This window comes from Rhinichthys klamathensis, unplaced genomic scaffold (assembly GCF_029890125.1).
Source record: "Rhinichthys klamathensis goyatoka isolate OS25496 unplaced genomic scaffold, OSU_Roscu_1.1 h1tg000196l_1, whole genome shotgun sequence".
Classification (NCBI taxonomy): domain Eukaryota; kingdom Metazoa; phylum Chordata; class Actinopteri; order Cypriniformes; family Leuciscidae; genus Rhinichthys; species Rhinichthys klamathensis.
Window position 1 is genome coordinate 1,324,265 of NW_026606722.1, and position 27,760 is coordinate 1,352,024.

Consider the following 27,760-nt stretch of genomic DNA (forward strand, 5'->3'; position numbering starts at 1 on the left):
AGATATAATTGCCCTTCACAAACAAGGAACAGGATGCAGATATTGAAGCACTAAATGTTCCTAGAGACACCGTTGGAAGCATAGTTTGCAAGTTCAAAGTTAAAGGAACAGTGGTTGCACTACCTGGTTTTACATCATCAATCAATGACACGTTCAGTGACAGTGAGCTGCAATACACACGGGATTAAAATGGTGGTACAAAGAAGTGTGCAAAGTGTACATAGTGTACAAAGAAATCTCTAATGTTAATTTTGGTCATGGCTTGTCTTGAAAATCAAAGACAATTTGACGGTCGTCGTAGGAGAAGTCACTGACACTGCCAGAATTTTGTCTGAGATCAAATTTGATCACAACTGTCAACAATCGCCTGTCTGTAAACATGTCAAACTAACGATCAAAGACTTCAGATTTTAGCCTAGGATCAGAGGAATCTTTAAGGATTTGCAAATTTTGTCTCAGACTGCCAAAATCGTACAGTGTGAACCTGGCTTTAGGCGCGTACTAAACACATGCCAGAACTTCAAGATGTACACCACTGCTGATCCTAAAAGCACAAGAAAAGAACACTCTGCCTACAGTTAAGCAAGGGTGGTGCTCGGTGATGCTCTGGGGCTGCTTTGCATCCTCTGGCACTGGAAACCTGCAGTGTGTGAAAGGCAAGATGGATTTTTGTATATCACGAAATCCTAGGAGAACACAACATGCCATCAGCTGAAGCTGGGCATCATTGGACCTTCCAACAGGACAATGATCCCAAACATACCCCAATTCCATAAATGCTTGGTTGCAGACGAAATCCTGGAAGATCCTACAGTGGCCATCACAGTCACCTGACCATAGAAACCCCATAGAAAATCTCTAGTGGGATTTGAAGGCGGTTGCAGAATGCAAACCCAAGAACATTACTGAACTTGAGGCCATTGCTCATGAGGAATGGGCCAAGAGTCCTCAGAAACACTGCTAGAAGCTGATGTTTGGTTATACATCTCGTATGCAGCAGGTCATAACAACAAAAGGGTACTAATCATGCTTGCCATGAAGGGGTTAAATAATTTTGAGACTGCAGAAGTCATTTAAAGTTGCATTTTCAGTTGAATTTGGGGAAACCACTTGAAATATTTGTTGTGCAATTACTTTTGTTTGATTTGTTCATTGCAAACAGCTGAAGGTCTGTACATTTTGCCAATAAACCTGATTTGCAATGGGGGGTTAAATAATTTCGATTACAACTGTGGTTAACATACTTTTGAAAATCCAGCGTTAACTTGATCCTCATTATCACAGTTGTAAATACGATGGCGTTCTTCTTCAATAAGGGAGTTTGATGTCACGGCAGGCTTGTTTCCAGGCGGAACGACACACACGTCTCCCGGACATCCTGTAGAATTCAACCAATCAGACTTTGAAAATCCTGAAGTGTTTCCAGTTGTGTGCCATATGCATCAGATGTTCAGCCAGCGGTCCGTGGGCGTGATGTCTGAGGCTGAGACTACACTTTACCAGGTGAGCTACCAAGCAAGTTTACTACATTAGGAAGGCCATACATATGGAGCTGGTTATGTGATGCGAACGTCCAAAAGTGTTAATTCAAAAATCATGCAGTATGGTGCAAGTGTTTTGAGGTCCTGACATAGTATTGTGCAAGGACCCACATGAAAATAAATGTTTATTTATCAATATTTTACTTCATTAATCATAATTTGTGTGAAAATGAATAAAAGTGGTCAGTGGCTAGTGGCTAGTGGCTAGTGTTCACTTTAGCAGGCAACTACATACTTAAATGTATGCATAGTTAACTTTTTTCAGTTTTTCAGAAAGGTAGGCAGAGTCCTATTTTTCCAATGAGCATGGATTGAGCTTTTTCCACTATAAAGAACCTTTTGTGCATTGAAAAAGTTCCATGGATGTTCTAACAGTGTACATTTTTATTGGTAGCTTCCAAGCATTATGCATGGAAATATGTAGAACTCTGCGACAGGCAATTCTCCTTACATTTGCTTTTGTGCAGGCCTAAGTCATATAAATAACAAGAAAGATATCAATTTAGTTTTCATCACCATACAACAGTAACTCAATGGAACGGGAGGCATCTTAAACTAGGACAGGGCGTTTGTATATTTGGTCTTCAGCTCTGCAAAGTCTTTGTTCCTATAGGTCATATCGCTGCTTCAGACAGATCTTCAGAACCCACAGCTGCTGAATAGCCACAGCGTAACCAAACATCCCTGCATCTCTGTTTTATAAAGAAATCCTCTCCTTACCCTCTCATTCCCACGGTAAGCCAGCTGGAGCAGATTTTCCCTGGTTGCCGTCTTGTCTGCCTCATGGGCTCGTCCTGCTCACGGGACGCAGTATGATTGGGCAGTGGTCAGGGGAACAGAGATTAGTAACTGGATACATAGAACAGGGGACTGCTGGGAAGACTCCCTGTCATCCGATGTAAACCTAAGACTCTGCGGTGGCGATCCATGGTCAAGACGTGAGCCGCAACCTCTGCTGACAACCCGTTTGTTGGGACCGCGCATCGTTCAGACCCCTCATTTGCCTGCCACTCTCTCTGTGTGCGACCCGTTTGGATCCTAGTCGTTTTGGCCTGACAAAATAAGGGGCTACTTTACCACCATAGAGAGATATGTCTCTTCTCATGGCAGAGAGAGGACAGGCCCAGTGGGACCTGCCATTACGAAAGCCTAAAAGAGACCTTAAATGGCACATCATATCTGAACTTCGACACCAGCTCATGTGGGGACGTGGTAAGAGCTACTTGGCAGCTCATTGGTGTGGCCGGTCATAATTAGAGTGTGAAAAAAAAGGAACCTCGAGGGGAAACTGGTGCCATGAATGAGGCTCTGGGAATCTCGACTTCTTAAGCCGTCGGGGATGTTCTGGGACCGGGATGTTTGCGGGCAGAAGATGTCTCCCAGATGTCCGGCTCCATTGTAACCATATTCATCCTTGCCTCTTTGAAGGGACACTCACTTCATGTTGCCTAAACATGAAGGATGAACAAGACAACATGGGATGAATGAACTGTGAAACAATTGTTTGTTTACAATATCTCTAGGTCAGACTGTTTTTAGCTTGTGGGTCTCCACATGAGTGGCTCATTCAGAAGGAAACGTCTATGCTGTGACTGGCCATGTGTAAATGTTCTTTGAAGAGTTTTTAAGTGCTTCCCCTCCCCAACATGAAACATTGTTGGAGCTACAAAAGACCCACCTGCCTCACAAAAGACAAGACGGGACGAGGCAAGATGAGAGAGGTCAAGAGAGGTCAGACAAGATTTCGTGCGCTCTGCACTCAGACTAAAGAGGAGGAAGGGCAGGTGCAGTGAAGAAGATGGAGGTTTTACATATTAGTGAAGTGCTTGGGTCAAAGGCCAATTGCAAATCAGCCCTGTTGGGATTAATTTGCCAGTTTAAGTGGATTATAATCGAACAAAGAGATGCATTTAGACTTGATAAAAATGTGTTTGCTGATTCTTCAGACTATCTAATGTTGGGCCCTATGATTTCGCAATCCGGAAAAAGGGGAAGGAATCATGGAATTCAGTCATAAAAAATGACTGTACCCTTAGTCGAATCGTGATATGAACTAGTGTCTGTGAATATTCTTCATTGTTCTGTGTCTCTGTGTGAGTGAATGGCACGGTTTAGTTTTCTACACATACACAAGCACGCTTGAAGTTCGTGGTGTTTTCAGCGTCTGCCGTCCCACTATATGAGGACATGAGAGTCTCTTCACCAGCATTTCACATAAGAAAAAACATTCGTCATACACAGAAACTCGAAGGTCTTCACAACAAGTTTAACTTGAAGGGATTGTGACGGAAATATAGTACCATTGTAGAGTAAAATGTACCACTCAAAGTAATATAATATTAAAAATAATAATAATTAAAACTTTAAGAAATGATCACAATTTTTCTTCTTTGTTTTAATTTGAACAGTAAACCTTTTTTGCCAAATATATTACATTTTAAAATATTAATAAATTGTTTTATGCTGTCATTTGATTACTACCTTTTTATAATAGATTTGTATTAAATCAGAAGAGCGGAATTTTTTTTTTTTTAACTAAATAAAATAAAAAAGGCCCTATTATTGCAATAAAAAAATCTAATTCAATTGATTACACATGCTTTTTATTAATTAAAAAAATTAAAATAACTATTAAAATGGAATCCAGAATTTTTTTAATGGAAAGCACAGAATTTGGGCATGATTGAGAAACAATGTACTTTTAATAGATTGTTTTATAATGGTTATATAATTCTCTGCACAATCACATAACACAGACAAAAGATCGTCCCACCTAATTACATTGAAAAATAATAATTAGCAAAAGATGATTTTCTTGTTTGTTTTTATTTTTATTTTATTTTTTTACATCCTCCTGTGGATGGATTTACCAAAATTATGAACAGATATAGTGACAAAACATTTGAATAGACTCACAATTTCATAATGGACTGCAAAATATAAAGATTTTTTGCATCATTTCATAAAATGCCACTGAAATTACAAATACATTGAGCATTTAACAATGAACAAAACATACACGCGCATATATCCATAGAAATTTACGGAAATACCTGCACCAAAAAATGGGGGGGAAGGAAAAAAAAACAAAGGGAAAAAGGAGAAAACCCTGCTATGATATTCAATATTGTAGAAAAACAGAGGACAAAACATTTTGTCTCATTTAAAACACATATACAGAAGAGCTCAGTATTCTTACTTCAACACTGTAAACATCATTTAAAGACAGTGTCATAGTTCTTTTTTTTTTAAATCCAATTGATTTTTTTTTACCTCCACTGTCAATAATTCTCTAGTCCATCTAAATAAATCAGTAAAGAAATGTAATTTCTCAAACAAATCTGTGCTTTAAGACTTTCCCTCAAAAATGAAGCACACTTTACATTTCCCAAATAAACGGACAATCATCCTTTACAAGTTTATATGATTTGATTCCTCTTAATTCATTCAAATGACACTGGTTAGTGATCGTTTGTTCATGGATTGTTTTCCCCTCCCCCGCTGTATAGCAAGAGTCAGATCTACATCAGAAGATAAAGGCTGAATATTAATTTGAGGCACGTCCGTGTTGTCTGGTTATGTCTGTCTCCGAAAGCCATTGGTAGCACTTAAATTCAACATGCTTTCTTGACTACACATTTCCTCCTGATTTTCTTTCAAGTTATGGCCACTTCCTGTCATTTACGCAAAGAGAGGTTTGCAAAGTATCTGAAGAGTAGGTGATAAACTATGCATCCATATTTTAAAAAATGACTCATCCTTGTGTTGTTCAGTTCTTTATGATGTGCCCCGCTGACTAATTTCGAGCCGAAAACATGAGCAGCCTTAGCTTATATTCAAATCAAGTCACAAATAATATGTAAACTGTAAAAAGTCATGAGCATAAACGGCAGGATGTTGTGAATAGTGAATATGCAGATACAGAACAGTGGTGTATGCCGAGGGATGGCTGTCGTGTGAATTTGAGCTGGTGATGAAAAGAGACAGGTGGAGGCGATTCAGTGTGTAGGAACAGAGGTCGTAATGAGGAAATCATTTAATCCCAGGATCCTTTAGAGGACAGGCAGTCACCCAGGGCTTCCAGAGAGTCCCAACACAATTCAGTGATTGCAGTTTCAACAACGCACAGGATGGTGCATAGAACGCTGCTACAAATGAATGGCCTGTGTGCGTTTACTCGTAGGATTTCTTCAGGTGAGCACCTGTGCTTTATATTGGTGCAAAATCATTTTTGATTTCAGAGTTGATTCATTTGTGAATGAACACATTCCTTTGATAATTTAATAGTAAATGCAACAATTTGAGCTTATGAAACTTATGACTTCCAGTCTGAATTAGTCAAGACTGCACAATAAACATATTATAATACCAATAACAAATGAAAGGATTTGACCTTGTACAAGGTTGGTGACTGAAACGCAATTTAAGAGATAGATGAGGGTGGAAGAAATGGCAATGGATGTTAATTTGAGCGAATGTAAACATTTTCATCTTTAAAAGTAAAATCTGGGATATGAAAAAAAAATATGTCAGGAATGCAACACTGGCGGCCTCAACACTGTTTATATACAGGGATCATAATAATGTAGAGGAAATATTGTCATTTTTGTTGTCATGGTTGATGAACTTTAATTTAATTTATTTTCATTTAAAATGTCGTCAATAGAAAATCATTCGGATGCAGTCAAACTGCATCAGCTGCCTTAAAACATCCCTGGGTTTTTTTTTTTTACCCTTAAAATTGTTGAATATTTTTATTGTCAAAGTGACATTCAGTGCTTTACGTCTATCTACTGAATATAACCCATAATGAGTGGGGGCCATTGACAGCAACAATAACATGAAAACTTTCTCAGATTTTTAGAAGTCGACCTCTTCTTTAGAAATTACCCATTTGTTTCCTTTGAGGAAACTAGTTTAGAACACATAACTGGCTGACAGCCAAAATCTCAGTATTTGTCATATCATAAGATGGGGTGTGTAGAAATATAATTTCAGGAACTGAATGCATTAGAAACCCATCGATAATGTACCTGCACATGCCATGTGTCATTACAAATAATCCAATAAATACAGAAATTATTGCACAGTAGAAAGGCTCCATGAATTCCCAATGGACTACTCCTCTGTTAGTTGCTGGGAAATGCAGGAAGCGTTTTTAGAACCGCAGACTAACATTTCCCTGTGTTCTTGTTTCTCAGGTGGCAGTTTGTTTTCACAAAAAAAAAAAAAAAAAAATTCACTCCAAAAAATATATAGTCAAGAAAAAGGCTATCCAGCTAAACCCATAATGCAGTGCATTGAAAAGTGGTCTCAAGCTCTGTCCGACTCCTCAAGTTTGACCTCATTGGTCAACAAATGCTCTCCATGCCACTTCTTCATGTGTTTTTCCAGGGTGCTGTACACGCTGAAGGGCATGTGGCAAATATCGCAGCGATACACCTCTTTGCCAAACTGCCCGTGGGTCTTCATGTGACGGGTAAGCTTGCTGCTCTGGGCACAAGCGTAGCTGCACAGGTCACACTTGTAAGGCCTCTCACCTGTGTGGCTGCGCCGATGCACGGTCAGATTGCTGCAGTTCTTGAACACCTTCCCACAGTACTCACAGGTGTCACTCCGCCGACTCTCCTTGGAGCTGGGTGGTCTCCCTGGCCCGGGACCCCGCAGATGGAGGTGAGGTGTACTGCTACCACTTCGCCCTGACATCCCACCACCCTCCAGAATTTCCCCTGGAGGGGTGGAGAAGCGCAGGCTGCCTGTCTCAGATGAAGAGTGCTCGGAAGAAGTGCCGAAAGGCGACTGCCTGGAGTCGGTAAAGCTCAGGAATGGCTCCCTTATGAAGTGGTGGGATGCAGCATAACCGGCAAGCAACTGAGAATACACATTTTCCGGGGATATGACGGGCACCTGCGGATGCTCCATATCCTTCTCCATCTTGATCCTCTTGGCAGAAGACCCAGAGAGGCTGGAGCTGGAAATAGGCACTGGCTTCCGGTGAAACATCGCTGAGATGGAATCCTTCGGGCCGCAGCCTCTGCCATTCACCATGGGCCGCCTATCTCTGTCGATATCCCTGGCTGCCGAAACGGTGTCCATCTCCTGGCATGGCCTGCTGCCCGGTGGCAGTCTCAAGTGATTGTCGAGGTTGTTGTATTGGCTTTCTGTCACTCTGTCAGTGGCCAGAGGCTTCTCCTCTGGGGAGGGTCTTGGGCCATTCTCTCTGTTTCTGCTCAACTCCGAGTCCATGCTCAGGTTGGACTCAGGCCTGCTCCCATTTTGCTGCTCTTCCTCTTCTTCCTCCTCCTCTTCTTCCTCCTCTTCTTCTTCTTCCTCCTCCTCGTTATCCAATCCCTCCCTTGTGCCATTGTCCTCACTGTTTTTCAGCCCCTCCCCAGCTGAGTCTTGCCCTCCCTGCTCAGGTGAACTCCCCATGGAGCCTGACTTGTGCATGTGCGTCTTCATGTGGCGCTTTAGCTTGCTGGCCTGCGAGCATGCGTGGTCACAGAGATGGCACTTGTAGGGTCTTTCGCCAGTGTGGCTACGTCGGTGCACAATCAAGTTGCTTTGGAACTTGAAAGTCTTGCCACAGAACTCACAGGACTTGGCTTTGCCGACCTGATTTAGTGGTGATGAGGAATGGCCTCTGGATGGAACTGATGGTGGCTGTGAGGGTGTGGTTAGAAAAGGTAGAGGTTTGGAGCCAGGCTGGAAGAGAGTGGGGCTGAGAAGCCGATGCATAGGGGGTACACGGTTAGGAGAAAGAGGGGGAGTCGGACCACCGTTGTTGTTGTTGCCCGCCAATTCACGAAGACGGTCAGAGAAGCCCATGGATGGTTCAATGCCCATTGATTGATGGTTCAGCCGCATCACTCGCTCAAAAGCACTTGGATGCTGGGACAGAAGACCCATCTCCTCTGGGCCAAGGCGTTCCAGAGGATGACGGGGTGGCGGAGGGCTTACAAAGGGCGGGGTAGATGGCAAGCGGGTTTCAATGTATCTGGGTGGTGGAGGCTCTCTTAGCAGTGGGGCACCCATACGAAACAGTTGGAAAGGGTTGCTGCCATCACCCAGAAAACTGGCTAGAGGGGAACGGGGCAAGGCATCAGCCCCCAGTGGAGGAGGAAGGGCCATGCGAGGGGTAAGCGAGCAGCTAGTAGGGTGGGTGTCCAGGTAGATGCGTATCCCATGGATGTTCTGCGCATGCTGCAGCAGAAACCATGCACTGGAAAAGGGTTGCTTACAAGTGGTGCAGATGTAACTGGAGGGCTCATCTCTTCCTGGAAGACACAAAACAAGGGGATGTAATTAATATATACATATTAGCTATTAACTCTCTGATCTGGTGCGAGGGGAGGTTGAGATAGCACACTTTAATAGCTTTCCATGTCATTTGCGCATCTGTTTGTTCTCGGTGATGGCTTTAAATGTAATCAAAGCAAAGAGTCCTCTATGGTGAGGTTCATGGATCATTTCTGTTTAAAAATTAAACAGGCAACATGTGAAAGACATTTCATTGCGCTGCGGCGACAGCCATTTTATAAGATTGAATGAAAATTACATCACCCTAAGAGGGGAGACAAGAGCTCTCTGATAGCCTAGCGGGTTATCTACTGTGAGGCAGGGCCGGCTGCTCTCTAAAGCTGTGTCAAAGAGGATCTGCCTGTATGTGACTCACCCAGAATCTGAGTCACACTAGGGGGTTAGTGAGAGCAGGGAAGCTCCCAGAGGGCTGGAGCCTAATGCAGATGGCAGGTATCGCCCACAGGCCACAACGCATTGTGCTAATGCTAATGTCAGCCAGACGTTAATATAGAACTCCCCATTCAAAACCCCGACACCCCCACCTTTCACTATTTCCATATGGAGATAATTCTGTGGCAAGAAAGAGAAAGAGAGGATTAAGGAAGAAAGAGAATGAAATGGAATCGCGTTGATAGGTCCATACATTGACAAAGTCAGGCACATAGTTAGCTACTGACAGTCCCCCATACACTTATATTTTTGTGATATGATATTTTCAGTAAAATGTACTTTGCAAATACATGCCAATGCTCTCATGATGCTTGCTTTCACACTTAAAAAAAAGAATATTAACCATACGAAGACATTCATGTCAGTTTTTGTTTTTTTCATAATATAAAGCAAATCACATTGCATGTTAGTACAGATAGAAGTGTCACCTGAACTCATGCATTGATATAGACCATGTACTATTTTCGCATGTTTAAGAAGCCCAGTGGTTATAAAAAAATTTGATATTTTGGGGATAATATTTTCTTTTGGTGGGGGGGTTAAAATTTGACAATTCAATGGAGTAAAAATAATGGAGTAAATAGTCACCTTCATTTATATAGCGCTTTTAACAATATAGACTGTTTCAAAGCAGCTTTGCAGTGATAATAGGAAATTAAAGTAACAGAGATTGTTTTGATTTTACAGCAGCTCTAGAATAAAGTTATTGTCCAGCTAAAGTTAGTTTTGATCGATTCACTTCAGTTGCAAAGATCATTAGTTATTAACTTGGGGGTCACTTGCATGACACCGTTCTAACAGAAAACCGTTAACGGGCTCCGGCCCGCTCATCTGCGCAACAACAGTGCCTGGTGGCTCGAGAACGCAAACCTTAAAATAGGTTCCTAGGTGCAAGCCTTGAAATTATTATGATTTTTTATCTCTGCGCAAGCTTTAAAAACGCAAACCTGTGAAAACGCTGACGGCGTGCACATGCGTAATTACGTGTTTAGTCTAAATAAACGGTCAAAATCCTGACTGGAAATCCTCGCAGATAGAAATAGATCCAAATAGAGTAAATATGTTGAGAATTGTGAAACATAATATATAATGTAGGTACAAAAAATCATTCTGATCCAAACCGGTTAGCAAAGGAGCCATTGACTTCGATATGCCAACTGATTCAAATTTAAAATATTTTCTCATCCATACTTGCACTTGCTACTAGTTGCTGTTAAAAAAATAAGAGTTCAATTATGTCCCCACAGAACCATATGTATTTATGGTTAAGGTGTGATATTGAGGATTTGTTAAGATCATCATATTTCGTTGAGAGTGGTTCTTTGCCGATATGACTTGAGGTTTGTCCGAAAAACACCTGACTGATGCAGTGGAGAGGAAGACCACATGTAAGTGGTTGTGTATGACATGTCCACAGCCTGTGTTTGAATTGGCTGGCCTTTAAATGGACACCTGGCAAGAGGGATTTTGGACGCTAAGAGAGTAACAGAGAGAGAGAAACTAAAATACACACAGGCTGTTCATTTTCATTTTGAGGCCCTGGACAGGAGCCCAAGCCTGGATAAAATCAACAACGGACATATTCTGCACAAACGCTAGTTCCAAAAAAAGCCTCATTAACATCCCATATTCCTCTGATGGCTGTACAGGACTAAACATAACATGGGATGGACAAAAAGGGTGCAATGGAGCATTTGTTCGTGCACTAATATATGCATTTGTGTGTGTGTGCGCTCGTGTGTGCTTGAGCTTTTGCAATTTGCATCCTATCACATCATACAAAAAACACCATATGTTACTAAGGGACCGTGTCAGCTAACAGACAGGCAGACTTAATGACGACCAAAGACAAATTTCATCAACTTTCCAAACAAGCCAGAACGAGAGAGAGAGAAACCCATAGTGAATAAGTTAGGATATGCTAATGACCCATCAGAGATCCATGTCTTCTGACAGCAGCTTGTGGCATGATGGTGTGAAATTACCCATCAGGCACCTCAGGAACACAAATCTCCATCTGATCATGGTCCATTGGGTCCTACTGTGTATGTGTGCCACACTATGGAGGCCTGGGAGGGCCATGTCACAGCAAAGCGCTCCAGCCAATAAAAGTGCTCATTATAGAATCATCGCTGTTCGCTCTGTGATTCAATTTGCAGTAATTACCGCGGTCCGCGTCCATGAAACCGTTCGCTGCGGGCAGAGGTCAACTGCCAGTTAACAGAGTGTCTTTTCTCCTCTCAATGTATTCAATTGCAAGGGCCTAATAGCCTAATTTTCTTCCCTCTTGCACTTCAATAAATATTGCCGGGATTACAGGTTAAACAGCTAAATTGAGTTGTGGCTGTTATATTACAGAGCTGGCTGTTGGCTTGCATGAAGCTAACAGCTCTGCAGTAGCGTTCTCGTTGTGTTAAACAAGTGCTGGGATGTCTACGTGCATGTCTTTGTGTATGTGTGTGTGTGTGTGTGTATGGGATATGTGATTAATGACAAACGTGTGTGTGTGTGTGTGCGCAGAGGGGCTTTTACACTAAACTTATCCACCCTCTTGGGTTTAGTATTACAAAACCTCACGGCAAATTAGTCCATCCTCAGGGACCTCCAACCTGGGTTTAGATATGTTGATTTCAACATTTTGTGGCAATTAATTTCCTTTTAAGAGCATGAATGCAGTGACAGAGAAGTGAGGAGGAGGGGCTGGAGGGTGTTTTTTAATTATCTGCGGACAAATCTGGCAGACTTGAGAGCACTGCTGTTTCATGAGGGAAACAACATTAGCGTTAGCTACTGCTGTCTCCAGCATTACCCGACCGTGAACCAATCACTTACCGAAGCTGGACTAATGGAATAGTCATGGGATGATGTGCGAATGTGTGAAACTCGTTTGATGTTGCCGTAATGCAATGACATATGTGTGTGGCATAATGTGCAGCTTGTTTGGTAATGTCACAACACAGGGACATATGAGCAAGTGCGAATGCGTGAAACTGTTTTGTTGGTCACATTGCAAGACGTGCATGTGTGAATCGTATTTGATGATGTCACAAGGCAAGGATGTGTGTGTGAGACTCGTTTGATGATGTCACTACGCAAGAGCAATATACGCAAATGCGAGGACAAAACGAGGGCATCTACGTGTGTGCAAATTAGTGCTGTCAAACGATTAAAATATTTAATCGCGATTAATCGCATTAATGTCATAGTTAACTCGCGATTAATCGCACATTTTTATCTATTCTAAAAGTCTCTTGATTCCTTTTTGTCCCATTATTTTTTCTCATTTTAATGCTCTTATCAACATGGAAAAGTGGATCGGCTTGCTTTGTGCAAATGTTTTTTATTGAAAACAACATTGGCATATACTGTGTTCAATTTCACACTAACATTCTCACTTGGAGCAAATAATCTCTCACACAATGTAACACTGTACATCAATAAAAGGGTGAAAGAAATACTGACGAGGTCCTGATATTGACGGGGGGGCGGAGGATTCGCATCAGCTTTGTGTGTGTGTGTGTGTGTGTGTGCTTGGCCATCATCAAGTGGTGTTTCAGACTGGACGCGCTGCGATGATGATAGCTCAGTTCACAACGACAAAACACACAGATCACTTTGGTCTTGTCAATGGAACCATTTGGCAACTTTTTCAAAGTAAACTTTCCATTCAGAATCTTATTGGCGTCCATTTTGGCGTCTCGCGCTCGTCATCCACTCAAAATGTAACGTTAACCAACTATTTGGCCGGCTCGCAAGCCCAAACGAGTGTGTGCGGCGTGCCTGGTGTTTTGTTTCCGGTCTTGCTAGATCCGCTTGCGCTTTGGTCGACGAAGCAACAAAACGTCCTCGCGCGGCGCAAGCCATTGAAATGAATGGGTCTCATAGCGCACCGCATGCCGCGTCCTGTTGCAAAAGCATGTGAAAAAACTACAAAGTTTGCTAGGCCAAAAAGACCGTTAATCGCGCGATAAAAAAATGAACGCCGTTAAAATGGGTTTGCGTTAACGCCGTTAATAACGCGTTTAACTGACAGCCCTAGTGCAAATACATGCAATCCCAGACAGCAACATAGTGTCTGCCCAGAATCCACGTGTGGGCCGGATCTGGGCCGACACTATGTGCCTGTCTGGGATGCGTTTGGTAATGACATTGCGAACTAAGACAAGTGCATGTGCGAATCCGTAAAACGTGTTTGATGATGTTACAATGCAAGGACATATGAGCATGTGCAAATAGCTGGCGTGACAGCAACATAAGGGCATCTATGTGTGTTGTTCAGTTGCATGAAACACATCTAAGTTTTTGCAAATTCATGCAACGTGTTCTGTAATCATATCACAAAGACAAGTGCACGTACGAATGCATGTGACTTGTTTGATGATGTCACAACGTAGAGACAAATGAGCGTGTGCAATTGCGTGAAACTCGTGTGACGGCGCAAATTCTTCTCTGTGTGTGCAAAGACAAGAGCGTGTACGAATGACTCTAGATTAAATCACAATGCAAGGACATACGTGCGCATGTAAATGCATATAACCAGTATGATGATGTCACAATTCTAAAATAGCAATGCAACAACAATATGTGCATGTGTGTGTGTACAACTCGGTCCTGGCAATCTCACAGCTCTGCCCCTTGAACCCGCTACATTCCTAGCTGTCGAAAGCCACAGCGGCACATTTGCATAGAGAACAAAGGACGAGGTGATGCCATGGGGACTACGACACGCCTTCACTCCCCTCCGGACCCTCCCCTCCCATCCCGAACGTCCCCTCTGTGCACCTGTCACAAGCCTGGCTGACACCTCACACCGCAGTAACACGGGCCCTCATTAGCATGCCTCTGATCTTGGGCTCCCAGGGGCTTGTGGGGCCTCACCTCGCATCACTGATGTCTTGTTTGTGATGATCGTGGCTAATCAGGGGGCCAGACCACTATGCTAATGAGAAACACAGAGGTGCAGCATTCTGTGTAGTGCAACTCTGCTGTCTGTGCCACCAACACACTCTAGGGACTGCTGATGTGATTTGGATGCGAGTGTTTGTGTCTGAGAGAGATAAACAATATCTATGCGCTACTAATGGGAAGAGTACTGTGGAAATATGTTATTAAAAAAAAAACGTTTAAAGTATTACTGATTCTTTGAAGTCAGGGTGTCCAAACTCATCCTGCTGGGGCATTGTCCTGCAGAGTTTGGCTCCAACTTGCCTCAACACACCTGCATAAAGGTTTCTAATATGCCTAGTAAAATCTTGATTAGCTGGTTCAGGTGTGTTTAATTGGGGTTGGAGCTGAACTCTGCAGGACAGTGGCCCTCCAGGAGCAGGATTGGACACCCCTGATTTAGGGGCGGTGTACACAACTGTTTAAACTTTGTATGCGTTCTGGCCGTTCGTTTACACGACAACAGCATGTTGGGAGCCTGAAAATGTAGCGTGTAAATGTACCCTGCTATTTCTATGCCTTTAGTGGTACCAAATGGAACTGCAAAAATAATGACTGTTTACCGACAGGTTTTCTGAACACTGAACATTGAGATTTAAAAATTTGAACACTTAATGACATACTTGAACTTGAATTTTATAGATGGTTCACTGTCTATCTTTTTCTTACTGTTTATCTTTGTCCGTCTGGATTTCTCTCAGTCCTCGTGATAGATAGACTTGATAGACTGTACATTGATTGAGCTGTGAGCCTTAACAGACCATGATATTGTGTTTGATAAATGATTATGACAAAGAAATGAATGATTTTGGCAGGAAGATGATGAGTGGAAAGCCAGACCACATGCTGGGGCTAAAACCACTATACCAGTTTCTTGAGGGGAGTCTGATATTTTCATGTTGAATTCCACAGCCTGCAGCGAATTGTGTGTCTGTGTCTATGTGTTCGTGTGTATGTGTGTGTTAAAACTTTGGTGTTAAAGGGATACTCCACCGTTTTTTCATATTAAACTATGTTATTCCCTTAACGAAGACGAGTTGATACATACCTCTCTCGTCTCAGTGCGTGCACTCAATCGCTCTGGCGCGCGAGACACTTTGATAGCACTTAAAGCTCCTGTAGGTAACTTTTGAAAACATGTATTTGTTAAAACTGTCATTATGTCCTGACAGTAGAATATGAGACAGATAATCTGTGTAAAAATCAAGCTCCTCTGGCTCCTCCCAGTGGTCCTATTGCCATTTGCAAGAAATACACGCTCCCGGTCAGAAACAACCAATCAGAGCCAGGAGGAGTGTCTTAGCAGTGTCAATCACGCTCGTGTACCGCTGATCACACCCCTCTCTTGCACAGCGCGAGCGCCGGAGCGCGAGCCGTCGTTCAAACTCAAGATTGCCGGTGTGCTGCAGCTGTGCTTATGACGGAGAAGCAACCTAAACTGCCAATTCTCGAGTGACACCTGCTCATAAAACAAAGAGGTAAAAGGAAAAAGACTGATGACGATAAACAAGCGAAAAAGAAAGAATTACACAGAGCCCATTGACTCGGTGTCAAAACTTTAGCCTCATAACATGTAGAAAAAATGTCACGCACTCTGCTAAGCAACAATTGAAACCTGCTAATTCACTGGCTTGTCATGTTGCTGAAATAATGTACTAGCACACCTTATCTAGCATTATATATCGCTAGAATAATTACTTACATACTGTAACGTTAGTTACCGTTATATTAACGTTATCTTACTAGCTATTTATAACTTATATAAAGAGTGCAACGTTATAAAGTTACATGTAGGCTATTGGAAAATACATAATGATTTGAGGACCAAGTTTGTAGTCAAAGTATGGGCAGGCCATAGTCAATGTAAAGCATATTGTTGACGTTTAGTCCCTATTAGTGAATGTGCCATATAACTTTTTATCCGCTGTTATGGGTGGCCCTGTTTACTAGCCTGCGCGTTCACGACAGGCTCCGCTGTGGAGGACGAGCTGTGGAGGGAGGGCTGTAGCGCAGCAGAGAGCAAGGGGGTGGGACCTGTAAGTTGTGCTTGTAACTCGACTAAGAATGGTGACACAAAATAAAACGTTGCGCTTTTCTAAGCGTGTAAAGTGGATAACTATAATGTATGGCGGAATACCATAGCAAGTGCTTGGGAGCACTTCGACTCGGCGCAGTAATATCATCACTCGTAAAAAGTCCTCTCCCTCTCCAGAGTGATGATATTACTGCGCCGAGTCCATAGATATATATGCGCCGAGTCGAAGGACTTGCTATGGTAATCCGCCATACATTATAGTTATCCACTTTACACGCTTAGAAAAGCGCAACGTTTTATTTTGTGTCACCATTCTTGGTCGAGTTACACTACTCGTGTAACTGTATTTAAATAGGGAAAACGTGGAGGTGTTTGGTCGCTTCTCTGCTTGGATCCTAATGAATGAACTGGGCTAAGCTAAGTGCTATCAAAGTGTCTCGCGCGCCAGAGCGATTGAGTGCACGCACTGAGACGAGAGAGGTATGTATCAACTCGTCTTAGTTAAGGGAATAACATAGTTTAATATTAAAAAAACGGTGGGGTATCCCTTTAACAAACAAAGATATTAATCAATATTTTTCTTGTTTTCCACGAACAATATCTAAATGCTTAAATAAAGGTAAATTTGCTTGAGAAAAAAAAAGTAAAAAAAAAAATGGATATATGAATGGATGGACGGACGGATGGATGAATGGATGGATGAATGGACGGACGGATGGATGAATGGATGGATGGATGGACGGATGGATGAATGGATGGACGGATGGACGGATGGATGGACAGATGGATGGATAGGTGCAAATGTTTGTTGGCCCAACAAGGAACCAAGCTTGCTAACCACAAGCCCGGTGCTTAGTGTGAAAGCCTCTGGCAAAACTGAACTAGTGATTACTGTTATCAATTTCACTTTTTTTTTTTTTTATAATCCTCCCATAGTTCAGTGCTCTAGTCTAGTGGATTAGAGTTATCTGTGATTCCTGGCCATAATAAGGACGGACAACTGTATATGAAAAGACTCCCAATCTACAGTGGAAAAACTGTGTGTGTAGAGAAGCCACAGAGGATAGTGGCAGGCATAGTGGTTATGGCAGGCACACACACATACATACACACACACTTATGTCTCCCGTCTAAGTGAAAGCAGGCCTGTTGCAGTAACCGTTCCAATCTGTCTCCATCTGCAGGAGCACAGAGGAGGGACATCACAAACTGTGGTCTCACACAGTTTGCACACAGCACACAAGCATATTGATGCATATACACGCAAAAACACCTTCATACACCCAGTCACACCACACCTACGAAAACAAATAAACTTATATTTTCTCAGCCATTGTCACAAACCAAAAAAAGACAAAAGAAAAGAAAAGAACACCTTGACCCCCATAATAAATCCATCAAAACCCACTAACACACAATATCCATTCAGCAGTTTGGGTGAAGGCCAATTCTCATGGCCTGCACTGCAAAGAAAAAAAAAAATCTGATCAGTATTTCAGTATTTTCCTTGTTTTCTGGTACAAATATACAAACATCAATAAAACAAGATACATTTGTATTATTTAGATCTATTAACTCTTTAATGCATGAATGTTTCGCCAATCATTATTACATATTCGGGTCTTTAGCGACCCAGATCTATCTCTAACCGATCTCTAAACTCGTTTATTGGGCAAATAATATCATTATCTTGTGAATTTGTACATGATTTCCAACATATTTTAAACATATAGTATATGTATATAGTGTTAAAGTAAATTTCTCTTGCTTTAAAGATCTTAAGATACTATTTTTTGCAGTGCACCATGAGCCTCATACCTATCCCATCCATAATGACACACCCACATCAGCCTTCCTCTTCCTCCTGCCAGTCTCATGAAGAAACAGGCCAGCCAAGGGTAGCGTAACCATCTAAATGAAAACACATGCCACCCTAGAGTGCCCTGTCATCATCTGATACTGCCAGAGCGAAGACGTCCTACGGCGCAGACGGGAAAGGACAGTGAAAAACAACTGGAAAGACTTCTCTGTCAGTAAGAGCTATGACTCTTGGCTCGGTGAGAACAGAGAGAAGTGCATTAGCACAGCGTTTTGTGGCATTGCAACTAGTCTGAATCATAGCTTGGAGTGTGCGTCACTGTGTTAAGATCTGGCTGGCGTGAAAAGGCCGTTCAAGAAGAGCTGCAGGAAACTTGATGGATGACACTGGTGCTTGCGGCTGAAGGGAGACGCGGAAAAGCCAGCGGGGTGGAGAGAAAAAAAGCAAATAGGGGGACAGCGAGGGACCAGTTCAAAGCAAACATTGCTCCATGTCATCGCAATCGTACCCTGGATCACAATCAAAATCTCCCAGCCGTATATATCTAGCGGTTTGCGCTAATAGCTAATCTCTGTATGTTTGACATGAGACGGAATGAAAATAGCCTCGCGTTAGTTAAGTTGTTACTTTGAAATAGTTTTGCCTTTTAGATGCATTTAATCCTTTCCATTTGACATGTTTTTAGAAGTAAAGATCGATAAAAAAAAAAACATCCGTTAGCATACTCATTCATCTCTGTTCGGCTGTCGCAGGACTTCCCAGAAGTGAACCGTTTGAATTCTGACATTTTGCTCGTGGCCGCTCAGGTCTGGACACAAACGTTTTTATTAAACGTTAAATCTGACTACACTTAGAAAAGAAATATTTTTTTTTATCGTATTTCCTAGAACAAATATCTAAACATTCTTAAATGAAAAGCAAAATCACATAATATAAGTCTTGATTTCCGAAAAATGTGTCATAATTAAGTGACTTCACACTTAAAAAAAAAAAAAAAAGTTTGCTAAATAAAATTGTTTTCCTTTTAAATTAAAGCGATAGTTCACCCAAAAATGAAAATTCTGTTCCAAACTGTTTGGTTAACCATATTCTTCAAAATATCTTCTTTTCTGTTCAGCAGATAAACTAAAAATAAACTCATACAGGTTTGGAACAACTTGAGGGTAAGTAAATTATGACATAATTTTCATTTTTGGATTCCAAAATTTTTTATATATATATGTATATTTTCTTCAAGGCTTGCACCTTGGAATCTATTTCAAGGTTTGCGTTCTCGAGCCACCAGGCAGTTGTGTGTTGTTGCGCGGATGAGCGCGTTAAGGGTTTTTTGTTAGAACGGTGTCTTCAAAACTAACTTTAGCTGGACAATAACTTTATTCTAGAGCTGCTGTAAAGCCAAAACAATCTCTGTTACTTTCATTTCCTATTATCACTGCAAAGCTGCTTTGAAACAGTCTATATTGTTAAAAGCGCTATATAAATGAAGACTTGACTTAATTTTTTTTTTTAGAAAAGACTATATATCTTAAGTAATTTTAAGATATACCTTCTTAAGTAATTATATGTTTTTCATCCTGGCACTAGCATGGGATGCTGGTTGCAGGTTTGCTTGTCTCCAGCAAGACCAGTACTATCACTAGCATAAACCAGCCTGGACCAACATACAATTTTGGATTTTTCATGTGTGTGAGCAAGGGAAGCAGAAAAGAGCGGAGAGCTGTCCCGTATGTGAAATAATTGCCCTGGTATTTTTTTGGATTACGTCTACTATAATGGTCCCCAGCTGGGCCCAGGCTTCTATACCCATTTAAAGCTCACTGTAAAAAATCCCCAGTCTCAGCGCGCCTTCCCAAACAATCAGGGCCCTGTAAAACAGCTCCTTCGATACCTCATGTGCCGGGATCTGCGACACATGCCAGTCATGTGAATGGATTCCACTTCTGTTGCGCTCAGCAGGACCAGCGCTGCAGCGCTACGACTGGTGCAAGAATCAGTGAGTACCCAGAATCCCTAGCACAGATCACAAGCTCCGATGCCAAATCAAAAGCATGTAGTTCAAGACTAACGCTTTGGCTGCAGAATATACATGCTAAATTGTGTGCAATATTCAAATTAGCATGTCTTAAATCATCCAAAAAAATAGTGCCTCGATGATGTTTTAGATTTACACTATTACACACATTAATACCAGTACAATAATCATTAAGCATACAATAATCATCTTAAGGGACAGCAGCACCAGATTATCCCAATATTAACCCATTTAGAAGCACTATTTCTTGAAAAGCATAATTGCGTGCCGGTGTGGCGTTTTGTCTTTGTCTAATTTTTATTATTCATTTTTTGGTAACACTTTAGTTTAGGGTCCAATTCTCACTATCAACTAGCTAGTTAGCATGCATATTACTAGGATATTTTCTGTTTATTAGCACTTATAAAGCACATATTAATGCCTTATTCTGCAAGACCATATTCTTCATTCCTTAATCCAACCCAATACCTGAATTTAACAGCTATTATTAATAAGCAGCAAAAGTCATAATTAATAGTTAGTTAATAGTGAGAATTGGGCCCTAAACTAAAGTGTGACCCTTTTTCTTTTATTTTTTGCATTTAACATGTAAATACATTTATAACATGTAATGTATACACAATGAGTTCTAATTTTTACTTTGAAAATGAAATACTTTCTATTTACCTCACTACAAATGTTATGTGCATTTTAATTGTTATTTATACTTAAATACCAGGTTTATACACTTTTTTCAGACCACACACACACACACACACACACACACACACGCACGCACGCACGCACGCACGCACACACACACACACACACACACACACACACACACACACACACACACACACACACACACACACACTAATCTATCAATGTTAGATATTGTTTATATTGGCTATTTATTGTGGACTCTTTTATCTGCCTAAGTTAAGTTTTGCACTATATGTTCAGAATGGAATATGAATACTATAGCCTATGTTTTTAAATATAATGTTAAACATAACTTTTTTTGCATTTAACATGCACATACACTAAAATACATTATAATAATGTAAGTTCTCATGTTGAAAATAAAATACTTTCTATGTTCATCTCAAGGCAAATGTCCGTATGTGCATTATAATTGTTATTTATACATATTACGGCATGTTTATCCAACTCAGTTTCAGACCACACACACAAACGTGCCTAATACCCAACTTAATATTAAAATCCATTGTTATAACTCTCGGAGCTTTTTCTAGGACTAACCAGCATCCCAGAAATCCCTCCTCTATTATTTATGATTTTTTTTTCTAGTCAGACAATAGACCTTTGTTCTTTTACATCTTTCCTACTGTGCATTATAAATATCGTGTGACCTAAATGAACCAGTGCAATTGATCTTACTGCATACACTTTCCATCCAAGGACTACTTTTAGAAATATGCAAATTCCAAAGAGAAGTGTTGTATCTACAGTTATAATCTGATTGACAACATCGACGGTTAACCGCTTCACGCCAGTCATATTCACGAGAACAAAAGTTAAAAGAGAGAGAGAGCCGATTTCTCCGTGGTGTGTCATCTCGCCCTCAGCCCTCTTCATCCTCTGCTGGGGGAGATCAGCTTCTCCCAGGGCTGTTTTCACAATGATGCGTTTTCAGCTTTTTTGGCACAGCTCCCCGCATAGCTTATGGTTAAGAACAGTCTTTCATCTAGCCAATGCCTTTAGCAAACATACCGGGAGGGCCACATCTGCCGCACACTACATGCAAGAACAAGCCTTACTGGCATGAATAAAAACTGATAAGATCCAGGGTTTATTCATTCAGTGGGATGCCAGGGAGGGTTTAATGCTGAATTATCATGGCGGCTCTCATCCTGCAAAATCTCGGACTGTAATGTCATCAACCACTATCAACGTGACAGAGCAGCCCCTTCCACTTGTTTTGGAGTACTAGACTCTCGTTCAAGTACTTTGTGCTGATTTCTGAGATGGGAACAGACCAAAATGACATCTAATAAAAAAATAAAAAAACTGTGATCTCACACAAAGACATTCAACTGTAAATTCCCAGTAAAGTATGCCAGAATGCAGTGCAAAGTGACCTGGAAGAATTGCAACATTATTTGATTTGAATTATTCCTTTAATGTGTGCAAGGGATAGTCCACCCAAAAATGAAAAATCTCTCTTCATTTAGTCACCCTCATGCCATCCCAGATTAGAGGTTTTTTTTAATATTCCCTCTCTGTGATGCTTCAAAACCACGCAAAGGGAACACGGCGGAAATCCACACAACCCAAGTTGATAAATCACCGTGAAAAGAGAGATGTGTGTAAGAAAAATACTAATATTCATTTTGATCATGTTCACAAAAATGTCATGGCCACCAGAATATTTGGTTGTATGAATATCTGAACATGCCACATATCAAAAAAAAGAACAGCCCCTGCTTTACGCATTCTTTTTTTTATCAACACGAATGTGGAAAAGTTTCCTTTTTTTTCTTCTTAAAAGATTACAAAGTGCATAAGCAATGCTTTTATTGCTTGTTTCTGCTTTTATTTTGCCTGTGTTTTGATCAGGAGATTCAGTACTCTTTTGGAAGTTGCGTAATAGCGCCCCCTACCGTATAACAGTGGAACATTTTTTAATTGTTTCACAACGTCCTAACGGTTACATCAAACAAACGCACACATTTATTTCGATGGTTCACTTTAGACACTCTGCTATAAGTAACTTTGCAACTACATGTCAAATAACTCAGAGTATTTGTAGACTGTTATGGTTAGGCGTTAGGGTTCGGGTTAGTAGAATAAATTGACATGTAGTGGCAAAGTTACTTAAAGTCAGTAGAATGTCTAAAGTGGACCATTGGTATAAAATATAAGTATTGTTCTCACACACACCAATCGTTTAACTCGAGAAGACATTTATTCATCAACTAGGGTTGTGTGGATTACCGTAATGTTTGCTTTGTGTGGTTTTTGAAGCGTCAACTTTGAAGGTCGCGCACACTTGCATTAAACGGACTCACATGGATTATTTTTCTAAAAATCATCTGAAGAAAGAAAGTAATCCGGGATGGCATGAAAGTGAGTTCAGAGAATTTTCATTTATGGGTGCAGTATATGCTAAAAAAAAAACACAGACAGTATGTGCAAACAAACAACATTGCTCATTCCCAGGGAATTCCCACATTATTGTAGAACGACATTAATATACTGTGAAAATAAAGACGGACTGAGAAACAAAAGTTAAATCTCCTTTAAAAGCCCAACTTTTACGGTGCCACCCAGCAGGGCTCCACACACAATGACAGAAATTTGCCACCAAACTGACACTAAACCACAGCAATGGTAGAAAACTGCTGTTTACTGCAGTATAATTCAGTGCAGTCGACAAGATCTCGTCTTGATAATGACACTGTTTTTATTAACATCCTTTCAAATGTTCACAGACTCTGAGATTTTCTAAATCTAAACACATAAAATGTTTGTTGTCAATAAACTGTGCCACGTGGAAGATGACATTAAAGTAGATATATTGCACATGTTGCAGTTTTGAGAGAGTCCGCCAGAGTCTTCTCCTCTGGGCAGCAGCGTGTGTGTGTGTGTGTGTGTGTGTGGCTTGGCTGCCTGACTGTGACACTGTAGTCAGTGTTTGGCAAATAACTCTCCACGCAAACGCTTTCTCACCCTGCAGTGCCAAGACTATTGTAATGTCTTACTGGTAGAGACATCCTTTTGTCAAGTGAATAAAAGGGAAAGATAAACACAATGCATTAAGACTTGTCCGTTTTACTTAAATGAATAGATGTGACAGTAACAGTTTAGACCAGCCTAAGATGAGCCTGGTTTTAGAGGGGTTTTGGGGACTTAGCTGTTCAGACCGGAAGACCAGATAATGACAGGCTGAGAGATCAATAAAAGCTGCACAATATTGAAAAAAAATGCCATTGCGATTATTGTATGTTGCGAAATAGTTATATTTGGAAAGAATGAATCATTCTGGGGTGATTTTGTTGGGGAGTGCATCTGCATGACAAACACCTGAAAATAGCTTGAATGTAACTCTACACCCTTGCCTCATTTAGTATATGCGGTTCTATGAATATGCAAATGAGCCCCGCCTCCACTCACTCACTCAGCTCAGAGATCCACTCGCTGACGATCACACGTTGACCTGATTGGTTACAAGGTAGTTTGTGACGTCAGAAACACCAGTGATTTCAAACCGTGATTTTGAGACTGTCTTTGGTTCACTGCAGTTTTAAATAAAAATACTCAGCAATGCTGTCGACTTATGAATTTGCACATGGTTTGTCTTAAAGCATATTAAAAACACTGCATAGACATATAAACAACATTAAAAGCTTGATTTTCACCACAGGGGGACTTTAAACAATATATATGTAGTGCAAATTATGTAGTGAAAATTAATGTTAAAAATGATCAGCATTTAAAACAAATAATTCTAAAATTACAACTATATTATTCCAAATGAAACTGAACTATCAAATTACAGTACGACAATTACCGTCTTAATTTCTTAAATTTCAAATATTCAACCATCGTGCTTTTATTTTGTTGTTTTGCCTACAATGTGGGTTTCAGAGTGAAGCGCGATACTGTGTTCATAATATGCACACATTCAGCCCATTATACGTTATTTCAGCGTCTCGTGGTTCATTTACTGTAAACCGAGATGCAGAATGATACATTGTATCATGAAAAGTGAAAGTGAAAGTGACATGTGAAGGCCAAGTAAGGTAACCCATTCTCTGTACAAATTTGTTCTCTGCATTTAACCCATCCAAGTTAGCGCACACACATTAGGAGTAGTGAGTAGTGAACACTCACACACTGCAAACTGTGGACACACACACACCCGGAGCATTGGGCAGCCATTTTACTGTGGCGCCCAGGGAGCGATCGGGGGTTACGTGCCTCATTCAAGAGCACCTGCCGGTATTGAGAATCGAACCCGCAGCCTTCGGGTTACCAATCTCTAACCATAAATCATATCATCACAATATTGATTTAATTGCAATATATCCTGCCACCCTAGAGACCAGCTTAAAGGATTAGTTCACTTCAGATTTAAAATTTCTTGATAATTTACTCACTTTTGAGGAAAACATTCCAGGATTTTTCTCCATATAGTGGACTTCAACGGGTTATCAATGGGTTGAAGGTCCAAATGACAGTTTCAGTGCAGTAAATTATCAGGAAATTGTAATTCTGAAGTGAACTAATCCTTTAAACCAGCAAAGACTAACACACCAGCTTATAAGTGTAGGTTTTGAAATAGAGCTGCAGTGTTCCCATTGGTAGCAGTGCAAACTACATCCAACGTTTACGAACTACTGTCGTGTCATCTCACCATCCTTGCAATTTCTTCTTAAATATTTCACTTGAACCCAATCATGGATAATTTGACAAAAGAGCGATAGTGAGACAGAAAGGAAGAGGGGGGGAAAAAGCGTTACACATCTGGTCAACACCATCGGCACATGTTGAAATTTAGTGGCGACGCTCACAGTCCAAATTAGTGGCGAGTTTTATTCCCTGCTGTGGAAGGAAAAATATCAAATCTGCTGCCATATGACTACAATAAAGTGGTATGTGGAGCGTTTGATGCCTTCATGTGGGAGACTTTAACTCTTTCCAGGGCTCAGCGTGGAGCGCACATGCAGCGCTGTCCTGCTCTATAATGCGTCCAACATGGACCAGGTTGACCCCTGCCGGCAGACAGCACCAATCAGACTGCGAAGGGGTGGTCTCATTTGGACGGATCCCAAAATATAAGCAGGCCTGAAATCCCAGAGGCTCTAACCACAGGCACCCTGCAACAGAAATGCTGGCATGGGTGTTGCAAGGGATCATGGGTATGGTTTTTGTTAAGTGCCCAGGCATCATGGCTTTGCATTTTGCTGGTCAGAGAGACTGAAATTGGTACTGTCCATCAAACACTATGGAGACCAGATTTGAGATTTGATGACTTGTAGATCAGCAAAAAGATGAAGCGTGTAATTGTTTTGATGATTAAATACTTTATTCTACCTTGACATATAAATAGGACATTTATAGCACTGTAAAAAAAAAATTTTTGGAAAAATTGTGGAAACTGACAATTACATATTGGCTCAATAAATGACTTCCAAATAATGATCGCCATGCAAAAAGATGCATTGTACAACTAATCATAGCTTAAGGTCTGCACTTAAAATGATTAAGGATTCATGCATTCATTGGTTTTATAATTATCTGATGGTAGCCAATAGTTTTATTCTCCTCATATCATACATATGTCTAAAATACGGGTTGATCAACTTCTGAGATTTAATTTGCATTCGATTATTCCCTTTTAATACCAAACACGTCAAGCTCGTGTTTTTCTTATTCATCCATTCGTTTTATTTTTATCGCTTGTATCAGTAACTGATAACAGAAAAGCTGGATATTTACATACCATGAAATAAACGATAAAGCAAAATCTACATCGACTGACACAAGTCTCATCCTCATTATATCATTCAGTAACTTCTGTTCTGTCACTTGCCAGATGTGGTGGAGGGGAACTTTGTCATTAATGTTAGTTTTGATTTTCATTTGCAGATTTTTACCCCCCTTTTTAAAAGTGCTCTTCGCCACATCGACACATCCTGTTATGCAATGAAAATTCTGTCATCATTTACTCAACCTCAAGTTGTTGCAAACCTGTATGAGTTTCTTTCTTCTGATGAACACAAAGGAAGATATTTTGAAGAACGTTTGGAACTTTGGCACCATTGACTTCCATAGCATTTTTTTTTCTACTATGGAAGTCAACGGTGCCAAACAACTGTTTGGGTCCAATCGTTTCTTCAAAATATCTTCCTTTGTGTTCAGCAGAAGAAAGAAACTCATACAGGTTTGCAACAACTTGAGGGTGAGTAAATGATGACAAGAGTTTTCATTTTTGGGTGGAGTATCCCTTTAAATGTATTCAGTGTTTTTCCCTCATTTAAAATAAGATGTTTTCACCAAATATCCTGTGTTGGAATTGATTTCTTAATAAAGTGATGTGATAAAATGTAAACCTTGTTGCCTTGTGTTCTGTATTTTGCTTAATGTATTTATGTTTTTCATATCATTTTTTTTTCTTTTGGCACAGTGAGAAAAGAATTGGACCAACAACACGGTTTGGTAAACTAGATTTTTTCATTGTTAACAGACTTTTGATAAAATTTCATTCACAGAAATTCAATCAGGGCAATAAAAATTTTTAGATTTTGAGTTGGAGAGGTCTGACATTTTTTCACAGTGTGGTTGATTCCCTGGAAATGATGAATACTGGGCGGGGCTATTTGTTTATTGACCAATTGGAGAGGGGAGAAACCTGTTTCTCTATTTGTTTGTTTTTTTAAATACATACTTCAAACCATTCATCTTTATCCTCCTTCCTTTATAAAAACTTGGGGAATTGTACATTCCAATATGTTTTTTTAATTTAAATTTTAAGTCAACCCTTACAATAAGTACTGTGGTGGAATTTGACATACTATGGTACTGTATGTGCCTTGTTTTTACAAATAGTACCATGGTATGTCCAAAAAAATGATGGTTATACAATGGTTTGTTTTGCCTCTATTTGTCAGTGAAATTACATAATCTGT

General features: G+C 40.6%; 1 protein-coding gene across 1 annotated transcript in view; it reads right to left on the reverse strand.

Moving 5' to 3' along the window:
• Positions 1-6,283: 6,283 nt before the first annotated feature.
• The window catches only part of bcl11bb (BCL11 transcription factor B b), a 37,333-nt gene continuing 15,856 nt past the window's right edge, over positions 6,284-27,760 (reverse strand). Inside the window, exon 3 of the mRNA XM_056262648.1 lies at positions 6,284-8,818. Coding sequence (XP_056118623.1) covers positions 6,855-8,818 — 1,964 coding nt within the window. The 3' untranslated portion in view covers positions 6,284-6,854. The remainder of the gene's footprint in view (positions 8,819-27,760) is intronic.